Genomic DNA, 19,179 nt, shown 5'->3' with positions numbered 1-19,179 from the left:
GAGTAAATTTAAAATGTACATGAATATGATTGTTCTTCCAAAACAAAGAAGTTTATATATATTATTCTATAAAATCTTAATTTATATCCCATTTAAAATCCCAATTAATTTACGGAACATAACGTACGTTATTATTTTCATCTCAAATTCTCACACATATCTACATATTAAGTGTGTGTGTATTTTTTTCCTAGAAGGCTCCAACCCAACATGGGGCTTGAACTCATCACCCTGAGATTGCGAGTCCCATATTCCACCGACCAAGCCAGCCAGGTACTCCTTAAATAACCCAATTATAAAATATTTCCTTATTCATCACCACCAATCAGTCTTCATTATATCTTAGGAGGAATTGGGAGTCACAGGGCTTGAATTGTGCCACTGCTGACTCTGAAACTTCAAATCATTCACTGCACCCTCTACACTAGTTTTCCCCATTTATAAAGAGAAATAATAAAATGAGTCAACACACATAAGGTATTTAGAGCAATCCCCAGCATACAGTAAAGCACTATATAAATGTCAGCAAAACTTAATACTTTTTATTAAGTTGTAGCAAAGATTACAGGAAATCATACATTTCTCCCTTCAATATCAGTACCCAACACAAAAGCAAGGAATTCAAGATATGCTCATTAAGACAAAAGACCCTCAGTCACCGTGCAGGGGGCTTGAAAACACACAGGAGTAGATGGGGACAACACCTGCATCCACTTACCTCCGCCGCCATGAAAGCCAGCGTGTGCATCCCGTGCGTGTAGCCAGTGACACAGCAGACCACTGCTAATCCACAGCAAGAAAGCAGCATCGCGATCAGCAGAGACAGAACCCGCCCGTGGCTACTCATGGGTGTGGTGGGAGAAAACGACAGCTGAAATGCACAATAGAGAGGAAAGAAGCTCATCCTTCTTCACTGTGGTATTAAGCTTCCCTGAGAAATGCAATGTTAGTGTTTGGGAGTCTCTGCTCAGGAACTCGGGCTTAGCAGCACCACCAAACACCAAGCACAGAAAAGCACCCCATTACCGGATGGTCAAAATTCTCCACCCAACTTAAACGTGAGCATGAGCGAATATTGAGAGATTTCTACTGCTTAATTTACGGAACATAACATATGTTATTATTTTCATCTCAAATTCTCAAGGATCTTCCTACTAGTGGAATGATAAGTCTCTCTCCAAGCAGTTTTCCAAAGGTATGTAATTCTCTCAACATTGGCTAGCACTCCAGACTGCATCATGTCCTTATGTGTTTCTTTCTCCATCGGACTCCCCCCCTCCTCCCGAAAAGTCCCTTGGAGAACATTCCTATGGTGTTTAAGGCTGAGACAACCAAAATGTCATCCAGGTGCAGAGTTCCCGCTATCACAATGCTCCATTGACAGTGTACAAGGGGAGGCCCAGGACTGGAACTCTGAGCAAGAGGGTGGAGGTAACACAGCTATTAGGGAGGACTAACTCATGATGTTAGTCCGGGTGCGCTGAAGAATGAGGGTGCACACCCACAGCTGATCTGAAGCTGAGAGGCAGATCTTGTACCCAGACAGGGAAGGACCTTGGGACACTAGAGGGCTAATTCAGTCCTTGCCCAGAGGTGGAAACAGTGTAGACTAGTTAGAAAGAAGGCTCCAAGAATCAGAGGGAACAATGGAAGGAGGCTAGAACAGAAAATATCTGGAAGATAGCCGCTTTAAATCAGGTTAGACACTAAGCTTTCCCCGTGCCGTGATCAGAATGTGGGCTGGAACGCAATCTGCCCGTGGAGGGAAAGGGAACCTCCTGAGGAGACCCTGACCCTGAGTTCTTTGGCTGCTGCAGGAAGTTCCTCAAGAAATAGGCAGCAGCCACCTGATCTAGGAGACTTGCCCTGGAGACCTACCTGGGACTTGCCCATTATGGCTCATTCATCTTACACAATGCAAGCTCCGCAAACATGTGACTAAGCAAACAAAGAGCTTGGCTAAGACTTGGCTGAAAACTCACATATTCAAATCGGTCCTTGCAGAGCTGAACCATCAGATGTAGAAATACAAGTCCAGCAAACCAGAGGCACCACATGACCACCTCTTCCACTGTCTGAACATTCAGCACACCAAAAATGAAAATGAACTTGTAGAAAATAAAATTCCAGAACTTGTCTTTGAGGTGCTGCAAAGACAAATATTTATAAAGGTTTAGTACTATTACATCTAACCTATGTGAGAAGTTAACACAACAAAATGTGCTGCCCTGTAGAAAATATTCTACGGTCAGCTAACATTTGTTTGCAAGATATTAGAAGGTAAAGACAAAAATAAACTCTCTGAAGAATAAAGATAAGACACCTAGAAAGTAATGTGTAGACTCTAGATTGTAACCCTCAGTCAGTTATAAAATTTGAGCCACCAAAGGGGGAGTGACAGTAGTCTAGTACCTTGCATATTAGGGGTAATACAAATACTTCCAACACAAAATCTAAAAATTGGTGATACTGCTACAAGTATCATTTTTAATACTTCTGCTCTCTGGATTCTTAAAACAGACAACAGAAAAAAATAAGTTCTTTTTTTCTTAAAGATCTTTCTGATGAAAAAATAACCTATGCTCATTTGCCAGCCTGTAATCGATAAGATAAAAATGATGCCTTAGCATTTTTATGCATTTTTCTTGTCTTCCTAATGTGCAAAACCTTAATTTTTGTACACTGCTTTATTTCACTTCTCATACTGTGAGAATCTTTCCAGTAGCAGTGAATAATTTGTGTATATACCATTTTAGTGGTTGCAGGACAATGGAATTGTTTTTAATTTTTCTCCATTCAGAAAATGTTGCAATGAATATCTCTGCCAGAGTTGCTATTTCTTCAGCATTACGGAATCAAAGGTTACGAATGTTTTTATGATTTCTAATAAGCACCACCCACCTGGTTTCCAAAGAAGCTGTATAAATGTCCTCTCCCAGGGGCAGTGGGAGAGTACATTGCCTACACGGAGGATATCCAGTTTTTAAAATCTTTACTACCCTGAAGAAAAAGGGCAAGGAGAAGAGTCTATCCAACAGATACTAAAATATACTATCGAGCCATCTGTGGGAGGAGTGGGAGCTGAGTCAAGAGGTAAGAATGGGACAGGGCTTCTAAGTCTATTTTCAGAAATAGTTCTGAACCATATAAATGTTTCACCAATTAAAAAAAAAAAAAAACAGAAAAAAAAAAGCAAAATTGATTAGAGAGAGAAATAACCGAACCTAAATGTGTAAAAAATGAAGGACTACTGAAAGATAAGATTATTTTGAGAACTTTTACACACTGTACTGACCGTACACCATTTACACAAAGAACAAATGGGACTAGGAATCTTTGGTGAGTGCCTGTTTTCAGATCTGGGACAGGTAAAGTACAAGGCGAACCCGACATTTTGTGCCTGGGTTTTGAATCTTCACTCTACCATGTATTTGCTGTGCAACTTAGGATGAGTCACTTAACATTCCCATGCTTTGGTCTCTCCATCTAGAAGATGGACCTTATGACCCCAGTATCTGCCTCATAGAATTGTTGAAGGAGCTAAATAAGCTAATATACGTACAATGTTTGGATATGTGCCATAGTAGGCACTACATGCTATAAAAAAGAATTCCTTCTTCTAAACCTCCACTGAACAGTTTTATTTTTATCCCATTTTCAGCATTCAATGTCTCTGCCTCCAGCATGACTTTATTTCTTGAGCTTTCTTGAAACACCCACAGAGCAAACCCATGTCAATTCTGCAGCATTCTAACTCAAACTCAGGCTTGATACATGCCACTGAATGACATTCATACAAAAAAAAAAAAAAGTCATCACGGTGGTGAGCACAGAATAAGTGTATAGAGCTGCTGAATCACTGTGTGGCATAGCTGAAACTAATATAACACTGCATCAACTATACTAGAACAAGTTTTAAATAAATAAATAAATGAAAGATGTGATCTGTACTGAAAAACTGAAAATAAAGTAACAGACGTGCCTTTTTCCATAGCCATGGTAAAAATCTCTGTAATGTTCCAAGGTAATGTTCTCTGTAAATTTTGAACTGCTATTTAACATTTCAGAAAAACGAAAGCAGTAGATTAAGGCCCACTGGTGCCAGATCAAGCCACCAGCAAGGAGATGGCTTGCCGGGCCTGACCATTTTCTGGCCCACAAGCCAGAAGTTTTTCTTCACAAAGAGAGAAGCATCAAAAGGAGCCTGTATCCTACCCCAAAACAACCTCCCACTGATGCTTCCTAGGAGACCCCTGGAGTTGACATTTTGGAGAAAGTACTGAATACTCACTAATGAAAATTCTCTGGGAGAACAAAGTCCTGCTCATAAGAGCATCCAAGGGCTCAACCAGAGTAGCCTTGTTTTAGCTCTGAACTAGGACCTCAGCTGCTCCAATAACAGAGGACTTGGGTTGAAAGGGTAGGTAAGGAGTGAGGCCAATAGAAGTTCAAAGTAGCAGGTCCCTGTGTCTCATGACTGGGATAAGATAAACTCAAGTTTAGTTCTGTTTGTATGTTGTTGTTTTAAGGCCAGTTCTAAATTCTTATTTTTAAACACACCATTCTATATTCTACACTAAAATTCTTGGGGGACTGCCAAGCTGTACAGTATGCTTGTGGCATATTCTTTATTAAAAGCACGTCCTGCTCATATACGTGTACATTCTGGGAGTAATGTTCCAATGTCAGACTATCCCACCTGAAACAAAAACAATTCACCTAATTTTCTGCTTGTAGAACAATGGATCTTAATTGACTTGTCCAAAGGGAGAAATTTAAATCTCTTGGTAATCCCTTTGGAAAAGGGCCTATATTCTAAAGAGTGATATTTACTATTATTCAAACTAAAGCAATTCTATGCTTCTTTAAAAACTGCATTTATGAAAGGCATGGGGAAAACAGCTATAGAGAACAGTCTCGGGGCAACCTGGCTACACTGAATATGGACTATGGATTCCAGAAAGTATTTCATCAATGCTAAGTTTCCTGATTTTGATCATTGTGCTATAGTTACATAAGAAAATATCCTTGATTTTGGGAAACACATACTGAATGAAGTATTTGGGAACATAGGGACAGGATGCCCACAACTTACTCTCAAATGGATCAAAAAAATACGCAAAATATAAATAAAAGGCAAATATGAAAGCAAATTGGACAGAATGTTAACAACGGTGAATCTAGATCAGGGTATATGGAAGTTCTTCAGACTATTCAGGCAACTTTTCTGTAAGTTTAAAATTATACCAAACGCAAAGTTAAAAAAATATATATATATGGTCACTAAAATCAGGCTTAGCCTTGGACTTACCTGCCTCTCACTCACTCGAAGAGGGCCAAACACAATACACTGGATTAGCTTAGCCACCAGCATCAAAACACAGCATGCAGTATTTACTAGAACCTGTTTACAAACCAAAGAAACAAAGTTTATTTCCTCCTATTGAAACGTAAAAGCAGCTCTAAAAATTTCGTATTAGAGGGGCACCTGGGTGGCTCAGTCAGTTAAGCATCTGCCTTCGGCTTAGGTCTTGATCCCAGGATCCTGGGATGGAGCCCCATGTCTTGTCAGGCTTCCTGCTCATCGGGCAGTCTGCTTCTCCCTCTCCCTCTGACCCTCTCCCTGCTTGTGTATGTGCTCTCTCTCACTCGCGCTTTCTCGTTCTCTCTCAAATAAAATCTTTTATAAAAAATTTGTATTAAGAATTCAGCAATCATTCCTAATGACTGAGCCTCTCCAGTTCAAGTAATATTTGAAGGGGCACACTTTTAGGTGTGGAGGAGAAATGAGGAGTGGGAAGGAGAGGTATCAGCTTACCATTTAATTCACCGAGCCCTGTTCCAATATGTACCATCCAGCAGGCCACCTTCCCTTTCAGCCTTTACTGAACTGTATGTAAACTTTGTACTGAATATACAGAACTGTATGCACCTTGCAAGTCACAGATATCTCCTAGGGACATCATTCCTATATTAAGATTTTAATAGCCTTGAATAAAACTTTTCTAGAAGTTGAAGTTATCATGAAGTAAAATCCAGCACCCAAATATCCTACTCTGCCCTGCCAAACAAATAGCAAGTGAGGTTGATGGTCACAAAAAAGCCCTAAGACCATAAAAAACTAAGCACCCCCAATACATACATACACACACACAAATATGCGCGCGCGAGCACTACAATGGGACAATCTGCCAGTCAAAAGATAAATGTCCTCCACGCTCAGTGTTGGCCTTCATGTAAAGATTCTGGGGCATCAGAGGTAAATGGAATTGAGAAACCAAGAAGAAGGAAGAAGGGGTATCTGAGAACTGGAATGCAACCAGGAGCCACCAATGTAAAACCAAGGCCTTCTTCAACAGGAGGTGGGTAATCTCTTTCCTTAGATTATTAAGATATGGATACCCCGACACCTACACAGCAAATCTAACACTCACAAAATGAAAGCGGGGGCTGCCCTTGACCAAGATGCTAGTGGGGCACATCTTATCACTGATGCTCAAATGATTTTTAAAACTCTGCTTGAGGGACATGAGGGTAGCAGCTCAGCGGTTGATCATTTGCCTTCGGCTCAAGTCATGATCCCAGGTCTGGGGAATCGAGTCCCACATCGGGCTCCCTACATGGATGGAGCCTGCTTCTCCCTCTGTGTCTCTGCCTCTCTCTCTGCATCTCTCATGAATAAATAAATAAAATCTTTAAAAAAATAAAACTCTCCATGACCCCAAAAGCCATAAAAGACCTTGATAAAGACAGTAAACATGACTTTTATTGAGAGCAAATGGAAATGAACTCCAACTCAACGTAGACTGTCTGAAGCTTTGATTCACTAACTTTACAAGAAGGTTGCCACATTCTTCTTCCTGGGTCATTCTTCCTTCTGCTCTTAAAAGAAGCAAATGATATTGCGGAAAGAAAAAAAAAAAGATGTCAGATCCCCCTTAGTATCTCATCCCATCCGCTTTGGCAGCCCTGATTCATTACAAGATTAAATTAGGTTTAGTCCTATTCTGCCTAATGGGATAAGGAAATGTGATACATTTTTAAAGAATTTAAAAAAAAAAAGTTCATCTGAAACTGTTCTGGTAATTAAATCCTGCAAATAATCAGGAAAAAAAAAAAAACAAATAAGTTACCCAAAACATCCTATATCCCTAACTTGTGACTCCCTGTAGAACAGCCCTATTTGAAACAGTTCAACAAATAGCTTAGAATATTAATTTTTAAGGAGATGAAATAGACGTGAAAAAGGTTCATTTTCACTATGTTCTAAACCAGCCAATGGGAACTTCAGTCAGGAAAATTTCATCAGACAAAATCACAACCACAACCCTCAGGGCCACCTCTCCTAGCTGAGCAGAGTTTTTTTTGTTTTAAAGTAAACTCTACCACCAAAGGGGGCCTGGACCTCACAACCCTGAGGATCAAGAGTCACATGATCTATCGACTGAGCCAGCCAGGTGCCCCTGAACACAATTTTTAAAATCACAACACAATTTTTAAAAAGAATTCTTGCCGGTTTTGCATGTAGGCATTGGAAATAGGGAAATAAAGTCCACACATTTAGCACCAACTTGTTCAAGGCTTGTGAGAGGTTAAGAGAAATGAAGGAGCTCTGGACCCTGCATTCAAAGAGCTTTTAGTATCTACAGGACACAGAACTTGATAAGCATCTAACAACACACCAAGCAGGTTGCTGGGAGCATAATCAATGCAGGAGAAGAAAGTAAATTTGGGGTGGCTTAATCATTGATCTACCCAAAAGCACATTCTTGTGCATCTTGGGTTACAAAACAAAAAGTAAAGTATTATTTATCATTTCTCAGTTACATTTCTTAAGGTTCAAAAATGCAGTTTAAAAAAAAAATCAGTATTTTTTTAAGTGAAAGTCTATCATAATCCCATCACTCATAATCATTTCTTATTTTAATTTCAAAGGAAGATTTAAAAATTAGCAAAGGTAAGAAGGAAAAAAGCTTGAGAAAATATACTGATATTAGAAAGGGAATTTATGTAAAAAAGAGCTAACCTTTTGTGAACTTTATATGAAAGCTAGAGCTACACAGAATTGGAAGCAACTAAAAATTATTTTAAGGGATCCCTGGGTGGCGCAGCGGTTTGGTGCCTGCCTTTGGCCCAGGGCGTGATCCTGGAGACCCGGGATCGAATCCCACATCGGGCTCTCGGTGCATGGAGCCTGCTTCTCCCTCTGCCTATGTCTCTGCCTCTCTCTCTCTCTGTGACTATCATGAATAAATAAATAAAATCTTTAAAAAAAAATTATTTTAAGATGATGAACAAAGTGTTTTTAAAAACACTTTCAGGGGATCCCTGGGTGGCGCAGCGGTTTGGCGCCTGCCTTTGGCCCAGGGCGCGATCCTAGAGGCCCGGGATCGAATCCCACGTCGGGCTTCCGGTGCATGGAGCCTGCTTCTCCCTCTGCCTGTGTCTCTGCCTCTCTCTCTCTCTCTCACTGTGTGCCTATCATAAATAAATAAAAAATTTTAAAAAAAAATTTAAAAAAAAAAAATAAATAAATAAATAAAAATAAAAACACTTTCAGGATTATTAACTATTTTTTTCTATGTCTATTTATAGAAAAATGGTTTAATATATGATAAATTCTTAACTTTAAAACTGACAAAGCCTTGAAAAATTGCAAATATGGAAAGAAACATAATTGTAGCATTCCTCACTTAAAAGCATATCCCACCAACTATACACTTCAATTAAAAAAAAAAAACTTGTACAAAATTTTTTTTTACCTATGTGTGAGCATTTGCTAAATTTCACACTGTATAAAATCGTGTTTCTGGGCCTCTGAATAGGAGAGAAAGATAAATAAATGAATATTTCTTTCTACCGGGGATAAGTGTTATTTTCTAACTGACGTAAAATATTTCATTCTAAAAAATTAAAAATAAATAAATAAATAAATAAATAAATAAATAAGCTAAAGCAAATCTCAAATCAGATCCCACAGGGTCACCAGTAATATTCTTATAGAAACCACACTTTAGCCTAGATGTGTAAATCCACAGAACCAGGAAACCTTCAATAATCAAAATGAGGCTCATCTCCAGCAAGCCTGGTCTGAACCACCACTTTATCCACACAGACCACACTAAAAGTACTAACTTCATTTTATCTGTTCTATGCAACTGCTAGTTTTTCCTTGCAGGTAGAATCCAAACTTAAATGTAAAGATATGGGGTTCACTGGAGCACTGTTCACTAATGGCAGAAAAATGGAGAAAAAGTAAATGTTCCCCCAGAGAGACAAGTTCAATAAACTGCGAAACAGCCACTCAGTGGAATACCATGAAGCCGGGAAAATTAACTCAACAGCTTTGCTACTTACTAGCATTGTCTGGAACCTTCCAGATCATTTGTTCACTGAAAAAAAGCAAGGTGTAGAAATGCCATTACCCTGCTACCCTGTATGCAAAAGAGAAAGGGTATGCATCCGTACACACAGACGCGTATGTATCATCGTAGATGTGGACAGTGTCAAGGACTTGATCAACCTGGATGTTTCTTAGTCTCCTATTCGACACCAGCATTACTTACAAGCACATGGTAATGGCCACTTCTGGGAAAGGGAAGCAGATTTACTCTTCACTATACGTCACTTGTGTCATTTTTAACTTCTGTACCATGATCATGTGTTATTTCTTTTAATTAATTTTTCTAAAGTTTAGAGTCCATTGAACTTTCTGACCAGTTCTAAAGTTCCACATTTATTTTTCCTATCATGATAGGAGACTGACTGATAACTAGTAAAACCCAAACTGGGTGGCCTCAGTGATCCTGTTATATGGTGTTTCTATTGTATTAAAATACTTCAGAAGAGTTTCTCATATCTAATGTAGTGTAAAAAATTAAATAGTATTTTTTAAGACCTCACCGAACATCTTTCTTTTGGATTTAGCCTTCCCAAAATAGAAACAGGTTTTGTTTGTGCCTGAGTAGCCTAGAACAGAAAACATCAGATAATAGTGACCCAAGGAACCTCTACTTAATCAGGCTTGAAGTAATTCCCTTTAAGGCCCTGTAAGAAAATTTCCCTCCCAGAATGGTTCTACTGTGCTACTTGAAAACAACAGAAACTAAATTATAAAACAGTTTAGCCTGAGAGGAAAAGAGGAAAGAGTGATAACTCTCTTAAACAGCTTAGCCACATTTATCACTATGTAACCCTGGAGGTATTTTTGATCCTGTAAAATGCTGGCCACAATGGGGTGTTATTTATGAGCTTGTGATGAAATGCGGTTCTATTATCAGGAACTGTCCCAAGGACTGGATCAATATGGTATTTCTTAGTCTCCTATTTAACACTAGCACTAACCCCCATATCCACACCATTTGTCTGTCTCTTCTCTGTAAGAACAACTGGAATATGTTATCTCTCTGCAGGCTCTGACAAGCATAAAATTCAATAAAGGGGCACCCTTGGTGGTGAGCCTCAGACTCTTGGTTTTGGCTTGGGTCATGATCTCAGGGTCGTGAGACTGAGCCCTGAGTCCAGCTCCACGCTCAGTGCAGAGTCAGCTTGAGACTGGCTCTCCCTCTCGTTCCGTCCCCCACCCCCACACTACTCTCACATTCCTGCTCTCTCTCTCAAATAAATAAATCTTAAAAAACAAAAAAATGAAATGCGAAGATGCATACTCCCCCCATTACATGGATGATCAGATTCCTCTTTTCACAATATCAAGGAAATAAGTGAGTTTATGTATACAGAGCACTCAGCATGCACTTAGCAAGCAATCAAATTGTCTCTTTCCCCCTCACCTGAGGATATTTCCTATATTTTCAAGTTGTTTATTTAGGCTCATATCCTATTATTTAGAAGTGTAGTCTTTCTCTTTAGCTGCTCCAACATTTCTAAAGCCAATATTTTTCTCTCTACTTCTTTGGAATATTCAACTTATAAAGACTCAAACCTAGTAAATTACTTTCAATTCTGAAGTTTCGTAATTATATGAAGATGAGCTCTTTAAAGCAGAAGTCAGCCACTTTTTCTCTAATGGGCTATCAGATAATAAATATTTTAGGCTCAGTAGGCCATACACTGTCACAAAGTCTTCCTCTTAAAAAAAAGAACTTAAAAAATATAAAAGCCATCATTAGCTAACAGACTGTACAAAATAGGCCAGGCCAAATAGGCCACTAGTTTGCCCATCCCTGCTCTAAATGGTCAGTTCACTTTTCTCCATTTTCATTTTTGGTGATTTTCCCCCCTAGAGACTTCTATTTAAATTACTTGATTTGCATAAACTAACCCAGAACTTTAACACTTATTTCGTATTCCCATTTCTCCATTTTACCATGTCCTGCTCTTAAAAAATTTTAGAAGCAAGTCTGTAAAAAAAATAGGGGAGGGAGAGGAACAGAAAGGAGACAGTAATGAAAATAACAAGAATAAAGACGTGCAAGAGCCAAATACACCTGTACAATTCAAAACAATATTATGGAATGGATCAAGAGGTACTTCAACGCAAGTAACATCTGAAAAGTGTAAAATAAAACTAGAAATGAGCAACAAAACCTAATCCCGTATGAAACTTTAGAATGAAAGTTCTAGAAAGACATGAAGAAACAAGTGATCACATCAAACGTGGGTATTTGCTAGTGTGAGAACCCTGGAGCCTCCGCTCCAACCTATTCTCAACACCCACACCAAGAGGGCCACTTGGAGAGACCTCCTTTGGGGAGGTCTTAATTCACATCTCCTGGCCTCTTCCCATTTACATAATGGGAAAGGCCCTCACCACTGCTGCCAAAGGTGCCCCCTGAGAAAAACGTATCATCATGACAGGCTCTCCTCCCCTCCCACTTAAACCCTATGGCCCACAAAATGATGTCCATACTCCTTAGCAGGGCAGTCAAGATTTACATAATCTGACCCTCACCCCACATCCTATCCTCCCTAATCCATTTCCCAACCACCAGTGTGCCTAAAAAAATCACTTGGGACATTTATCAAAATGAAGATTCCAAGGCTCTGCCCCTCCCCTTGAATTGAACCCTGGATAGAATCTGAGAAACTACATTTTTCTAGTACCAGGTTGCCATTCTGAGAAATACCCCGTTACAGGGGTTGGTCACTTCCTTCACCTCCTGGGACTCCTGGATCTCACTTTTACCTTCCCAACCTCACTCAATCATAGCACCCAACAGGGGTTGTAATTTAAGAGCCCCGTGTATGGGCCGCTCTGCATAGGCCCTGCACCACCTTTCATACACCGTCTGAACTTCACATGCTGCTCTCTTCTCCACATGCAGTACACCATGCTACTTGCTGAGATCCTTCTCACCTCCCAAGGCTGGGTATAAATACCATCTTTCATGCATTCTTCCCCTAGGCATCACTTCCTCTTTCTTCCAGACTCTGCTATTTTCTTTATACATCTATCATCACTTATCAAATTTTGCTTTATTTGTATATGGATTGCTTCGAGGGTCAGGGGAAAGGGTTCACAGCTATGCCCTCCAGAGTACCCCTAAATGGTAGCTCTGAAAGGGTTTGAGTTTATAGTAATCAAAACCTCCTGAGATGCTATCAGACCTACATTAATTTAAATTGTGATCTACAAAGGTAAGTTTTAAAAGATTCCAATACGCCAAATAACAGCTATCATGATTTGCAAATTGGTGGAAAGATCCGTTTTTGTTTTGTCTTGCTTGGTTTTTTAAAATTTGAATCTGAATGTCTTTGGGCAGGGTGCCAAAAGGATCCATTTTGACCAAGGCCCCACCATAAATATTCACTCAATCATGCTGTCAGGCTAAGGAAACAGGCTTTTGAGATGTGACTCCTGCTCAGCTACTAAAGAAGACTATGCCCATGGGCGATGAGGAAAGCTTACAGAGCACACGTGGAGGGTCTGAGAAACCAAGGCAGGTTGGCATGAAAGTGAGAACCACCAGGAAAGAGGTTAGAAAAACAGTAAGATCACCTGAAAAATGAAAACAATCAACAGATCAGGAAGAAATGTGAAACCTGCTTTTAGGTAAGATCGCTAAAGAAAAAGCTGGAGGGAAATGTAAATATTCTAAAAAGAAGTATTTTTTTGCAGGAAAATCAACAGGCTTTTTGTAGTGTTTTATGAAGAGTGTTAACCTTGGAATTTGAACAAGGGTTTGGTAAAAACAAAAGCAAAAAAACTCCCGGGGGTGGGGGGGGGGGGTAAGTTCACTAAACAATAGTAGTTCAATTCTATAGTGGTTCTGCCTCTTGTACTTCTACATCAAAGAATACGTTATAATCTTCACATTTGGCAGAAACACTCTTCACATCACTTTAAGTTGTTTACCTGCTAACTCAAATGAAAAAAACAGATTGGAGAGAAGACAAAAGAGGAGTTCTTTCTCTTCTTCTCCCCTACTGTTTACACAGTACCAAGTGGCAAGTGCACAGCCTGGAAGGAATAAAACTTCACCCTTCACTGCCTGCTACTAATCTCTCCATCAGAAGGACCAAGAGACTTAATCCACAGCCCACCGAGTTCATAAATCCCACAGCTTCCTGATGAAGCACACACAGTGGGATTAATTATAACAAATGAGTCGTACATCATCCTCGCTCCTCGGAATATTAATGTTAGTCATTTACAGCCTACTCTTAACCCCAAATGAGAACTGTAGGAGAAGACAAGCCCCAAGACACCGCAGTAAACCCGAGTGACAGACTTGAATCCTGGCTCCACTTTTCTGACCCGTGTGTGCGCGCACGTGTACAGACGCGGCATTCAAGGCCAAGGTGGAAGCAAAGTTCTTTAGCCGAAACCGCGCTGGTCTGCCCAGCCCGACACGATCTGTCCTAAGGGGCGCAGCCAGCAACTATGCCTTGTAGGTGCTGCTTATCTCGCGCTGGCAGACACACCGCAGGCGCCGCGGTCCAGTGGGCCACGGACGGGAGGGGCCCTGGGCGCGAAGCGGGAGCTGCCCCTGCCCCTGCCCCTGCCCCTGCCCCGCAATGCGCGCCCGCCCTCAGGCATGCAGGAAGGCGCCGTAAGCCACCGGGAAAGGCAACGGGGAAGGCGGCACGGTCTGCGCGCGTGTCTGACCCGGACAGGCAATCCCGCGCTCGACGGCGAGGGGAAAAACAAAGACAAAATCAGAAAAGCAAAGAAAGAGAAAAGTTACGGGGGAGGCCGGGGCCCTCGGGGGCGTCCCAGCACACCCAGGAGCGTCCGATCCCGCGCCCCGCGGGCCCAGCCGGGAGCCGCTCCGCTGCGCCGCGGCCGCCGGACGCCGGGTCCCGGGGACCCACCCCCCCGCCCCCCAGGCCGCGCGCCGCGGGCCCCGGGGCGGCGACCCCGGCCCAGCCACGCCCCCCGCGCATAATGGGCGTCATGGCGGCCCCCGCCCCGCCGGCCCGCTCCGCGGCGGCCCGGGCAGCGTCGCTCACCCACACGAACAGGCTGTCGGAGAGCAGGTACTGGGCCACGTCGCGGGCGCGGGGGCCGCCGGCGCCGGGCCGCGCGGGCACGGCCAGCTCCGCCTGCAGCGGGGCGGTTGGCGGCTCCGGCTCCCCCGGCTCGGCCTCGGGCTGGCTGAGGGCGCGGTAGGCGCTGACGATGGTGCCGAGCAGGGCCAGGCCGCTGAGGCCCGTGTAGGTGCGGAGGCTGGGCCAGGGGAAGCGCTCCAGGAAGAGCAGCGGCATGGCGGCAGCGGCGGCCTCCAGGCCCCAGGCCTCCCCGAGCCGCGGCCGGTCCCCGCGGCGGCCTCGCGAACGGCGCCCTCGGGCTCTGGCGTCGCCGCCGCCGCCGCCGCCGCCGCCGCCGCCGCCGCCGCGCCGGGCCGGGCCGCTCCGCTCCGCTCCTGGCCGCTCGCGCCGCTCCGCCCCGCGCCGCTCCCGCTGCTGCCCCTGCCGGCGCGGAAGAGCCTCGGCGGGCTCGGGGCGAGCCCCCCCACCCCAGCCGGGCGCGGGCGGGACGGGCGCGGGGGCGCGGCCTCCGGCCCCGGCCCCCGCCCCCAGCAGTCGCGCCGCCGCAGCCCCGCCCCGCCCCGCCCCTCCCCGCCGGGTCAGCGCCCTCCCGGGGCCCCCGCCCGCCGAGCCCAAGCGCCTCCCGGCCCCAGGCCGCACCCGCCGCCCGCGCACACCTGGGGCCGCGAGCTTCCCTGGCGGTCAGGAGATGCTGCGGAGGGACGGGCAGGCTCGGCCCTCAGAAAGAGGATCGTTCATCAACAGCCTGCATTGAATCAACAGCCAGGAGGGTTACCGCAAGTTTCTGTGGTTCACTAACGGCCTGGAGCAGCGTCTAAAACGGACCTTGGTTTAGCAGGAAATGACACCAGGTAGGTATATAAAATAGTGCAGCTTCTTTGGAAAATTGTTAGTTCCTCAAAAACTTAAACACACGAGTAACCCTTGGACTTCACGATTCCACTACGAGACGTACCCAAGAGAAATGAAATCAGAACTCCACGCAAAAGTTGTACACAAGTGTTGCTAACAGCCTTATTCATAATAAATAGCCGAGGGTGGAAACAAGTGCTGTATGGGCAAAATACAATCCATACAACGGACTATTATTCAGACATGAAAACGAACTCACATGACACATGCTACAACATGGAGAAACCTTGAACATGCTCAGTGAAAGCAGCCGGATACAAAAGGCCACACATTGTGGTTCCAAGTATACGAAACATCCAGAATGGGCAAATACATATACAGACCCAGAAAGCAAATTAATGGTTGCTGGGGTGGATGGGGGTGGAGGGTGGAGGGTAAAACCTAAATATAGATTTTTTTTTAATTGTGTTGACAGCTCCACAACTCTGAATTTAGTAAAGATCATTTTATTGTGCACTTTCATTAAGCTCTGACCAAAAAAAACAAAAACGCTACCCCAAAAAAGTGAGCTTGAATTATGCCTGCACCTGCTCCAGAGTAGGTGCTCAGTAAATATGTTCAATCTTACACTTTCAAAAGAAAAGGACTAAACCATTTTCAAGTCTCTGTCATCTCTAATATTCTAAAAGGCTATTAATTAGAAAACAAAGATTTCTCAAAGTTATTACCATTCACTTTGGAATTTTTAGAAACATCCTATTCAAGGGCCTGTGATGGAACAAAACAATTTGGCTTTGGAGACCGGGATGTGGTTACTTACACTTTTTTTTTTTTTTTTTTTTAAATAGGCTCCACACTCAGCATGGAGCCCAACGTGGAGTTTGATCTCCTGACCCTGAGATGGAGACCCTGGAGCTGAGATCGAGTTGGATGCTTATTTAACTAAGCCACTCAGGAAATCCTCTGAATTTTTTTTTTTTTTAGCATGGTCAGAACTCACCTTCTAAAAGCAATTACTGTTTGGGTTTTTTTGCATTGTATTCTACTCCATCAAAGGACCAGGGGAGGAGGCAAGACACAGAATTAATATTTAAGCGAGCCCAGGAAGCCTGGACATAGGTAAAGGGACTATCTTAATCACTTGAGTCTTAAGGCTCAAATGTGGCAGGAAGGGAAGCATACCAGACCTTAAAAGGCTGGTCCAGCTTAGACAAGAAAATCTGTAGAGTCCACGATGGAAGCTAGAGCTCTCTGCACTCCCACCCTCGTTTCAGAGTACCATTTATGCTTTCTGGATTCCTCAGAAACTTTGAGCAGGCCCCAAAGTCTCCTAATGATGACTATGAAACTGAATTTTCTGCCTTCTCTATAGAATGGTGCCTCTGATTTGGCTTGATTTAAAGGATCTTTTTTTAAATTATCATTTCAGACAAACCAGTTTGTATAGATTGAGTCACACCTAGATACATTATTGCTATACTTTTTAAATATCTGACATCCTTTCATATATTCTATGACTTCATTTGATTTTCACCATCCTTTGAGAAAGGCTGAGTAGTTTGTTGTTCTTGAAGATCCTCAAAATCCTGGAAACTGAATTTCATTATCTAACCAATAACCTTAAATGTACTCCCACAGAGAACTCTGTTGTTTCATTAGTTGGACTAATGTGTTCCACTACTAAATCTAGCAGAGGGAAAAACATTAACCAACTCAAGTTGTAGGGAAAAAAGTTAATGGGCATATTTCAATTTTTAAAAGCTTTTCTTTAATAATTTTTCATAGCTTTTTGGCAGTTGCTATAAAATATACTAGTAAAATTCTCAGAGAAATTTAACAATAACTTTATCAGGTTTGGTTTGACTTTTGTTCAGATATAAAACCTCAAGGCTGTGGTTTTATGACACATCTGTTGTCTTTCGGGTACACTGCTTCTATTTAAGATGCTGAAATGACATTACACAGTATTACATAAGCAGCAAGCATGGTATCACAGAACATCATGACTTCCAGGCAAGTTTGAGGAAAAAAAACCTTAAAGGAACTAACACAGAGATTAATAGACGGGGAAACTGAATCCCTCCCTGGCCTCCCCCGCCCACCCCCCACCCCCCCCATGATACCACAACATACAGTTAGCAAAATTCTGCGGCAGCTTCTAAATCCCAGTCTTCAGGTTGCAAATTCAGGGACCCCTTCACAATGCAGGAAACTAGATCTGCCTAAGACCCCTACTAACACACATCGGGGAAGTGCCAGCAGGAGAGGGCAACCTCAATGCCTCGGTTCTTCAGGCCTTCACTATTCTGTCAAGTTGTCTCTTACCTAATGGCCCCTGGCCAACACCACTGAAAAAACACTGTGCAGGATTTCTAATGGCACACTAAGGGTAGTAGCCACACACAAGGAATCATTGTTTTATTTTTTTAATTGAAGTGACAATAAAATAAAATTTAAAAAAAAGTGACCATTTTAATCAAACTTTTACTTTACAAATATAAAAATATAACCAAAACTTCAGTTTCTTTTATACATTTTCTGTAAGTGTAATGCCATAAAAATTCTCAAAGCCAAACCATAAATGATGCTAGTACACAAGGATGTAAACACAGTTGTTACCAAAAGCTTTACGTTTTTATATGTGCTGATCTTTCCCTCAACAGAGAACATAATACATTTTCCCAATTTTTCTCTAGTCCTACGGTTACAATTCATCATTAAAATACAAATTACACCTAAACTGGCTTCATTAAGACTTACTTAGGTTTTATTCAGTTTTTTTCACAAAAACAAGCTTGATAAATATGAGCTAATGTTAAAATGTATTTTATAGCTCAAGTCAAATTACAGTATTATGTTTCTCATCACATATCTGAACAACAAAGGCAAACTACCTGAAATGAGTCCAGTTTAACCCAAATAATAAGGGATGCAAAACAAGTGGAATAATTATAAAGAAATCAAACCTTTGCTATGGAATTGGACTTGTAGTACAGTCAAAAACCACGAAGACTTCTCTGGGGAAGCAACATACAAACCACACACCCCCTGAAGCAGTCTTAGTAATCGGCCCATACTGTCCCAAACACCATGAACCAGTGAAAACATTAAGTTTGAGAAACTCCAACATGGAAAAGCTACTCCAAGCATTTCACCTCAAGTGACAGAGTAAGTACTTAAAAAACAAAGTCATTGGGGCGCCTGGGTGGCTCAGCGGTTGAGCACCTACCTTCGGCTCAGGGCGTGATCCCAAGGTCCTGGGATCCAGTCCCTCATCGGGCTCCTTGCATGGAGCCTGCTTCTCCCTCTGCTTATGTCTCTGTCTCTCTCTTTCTGTGTCTCTCATGAATAAATAAATTAATATCTTAAAAAAAAAACGTCATTAAAAACCTGAGAGCTTAAGAGTCCCATAATTTAAGAGAGGAAATTTTACGCTGCTTGCTTGCTGGCCTGTTGAATTTGGAGGACTTCTACTTCTCACTTCAATTAAGCATGGAAGGAAACAGACTGGCTAATCTGGCTATGTTTTATCCAAATAAATACTAATTGAATGGAACATGTTAATAAAATAATAAGCTAACATAAGACAATGATAAAAAATAAATCTCCTGATCTGCTGTTAAAAGTATAAAATCATAAAATTATCATAATGCCATTTTAAATATTATCTACTTATTAAAAAGTCACAAGTCTTCATCACTTGGGAAAAAAAACAAATTTCACTTTTCTTCAAAGGGGTATCAATTCTAAATGACTGAAAACATCTGAGTAAAACTTTTAGTTTTATCCCCCAAACAAGTATTTTCCAGTACCATTTAGTAGATTTATGTAGAATATGCACTACTTGGACTACTCAGGGAAAACAACATGGCATAT

General features: G+C 42.2%; 1 protein-coding gene and 1 long non-coding RNA gene across 3 annotated transcripts in view; one reads left to right on the top strand and one right to left on the bottom strand.

Annotated features, from left to right (window-relative positions):
* AMFR (autocrine motility factor receptor) overlaps positions 1–14,731 on the bottom strand; it is a 44,354-nt gene extending 29,623 nt beyond the window's left edge. The window contains exons 1-5 of one of the 2 annotated variants that reach the window (XM_077898370.1): positions 14,413–14,731; positions 9,904–9,969; positions 5,312–5,404; positions 1,983–2,147; positions 719–871 (exon numbers count right to left, since the gene is read on the bottom strand). In XM_077898370.1, the coding sequence (XP_077754496.1) occupies positions 719–871; positions 1,983–2,147; positions 5,312–5,404; positions 9,904–9,969; positions 14,413–14,667 (732 nt within the window). In that variant the 5' untranslated portion in view covers positions 14,668–14,731. The remainder of the gene's footprint in view (positions 1–718; positions 872–1,982; positions 2,148–5,311; positions 5,405–9,903; positions 9,970–14,412) is intronic. The other variant, XM_077898371.1, reaches the window with a different exon arrangement.
* A 314-nt stretch (positions 14,732–15,045) lies between these two features.
* Positions 15,046–18,175, top strand: LOC144314343 (uncharacterized). Its single transcript, XR_013380179.1, has 2 exons — positions 15,046–15,302; positions 16,152–18,175. It is a non-coding gene; the product is annotated as an uncharacterized LOC144314343 (long non-coding RNA).
* Positions 18,176–19,179: the final 1,004 nt, after the last annotated feature.

Source organism: Canis aureus, chromosome 5 (assembly GCF_053574225.1).
Source record: "Canis aureus isolate CA01 chromosome 5, VMU_Caureus_v.1.0, whole genome shotgun sequence".
Classification (NCBI taxonomy): Eukaryota; Metazoa; Chordata; class Mammalia; order Carnivora; family Canidae; genus Canis; species Canis aureus.
The sequence above is the reverse complement of the archived record's forward strand: the minus strand, read 5'-3'. Positions and strand labels throughout refer to the sequence as shown.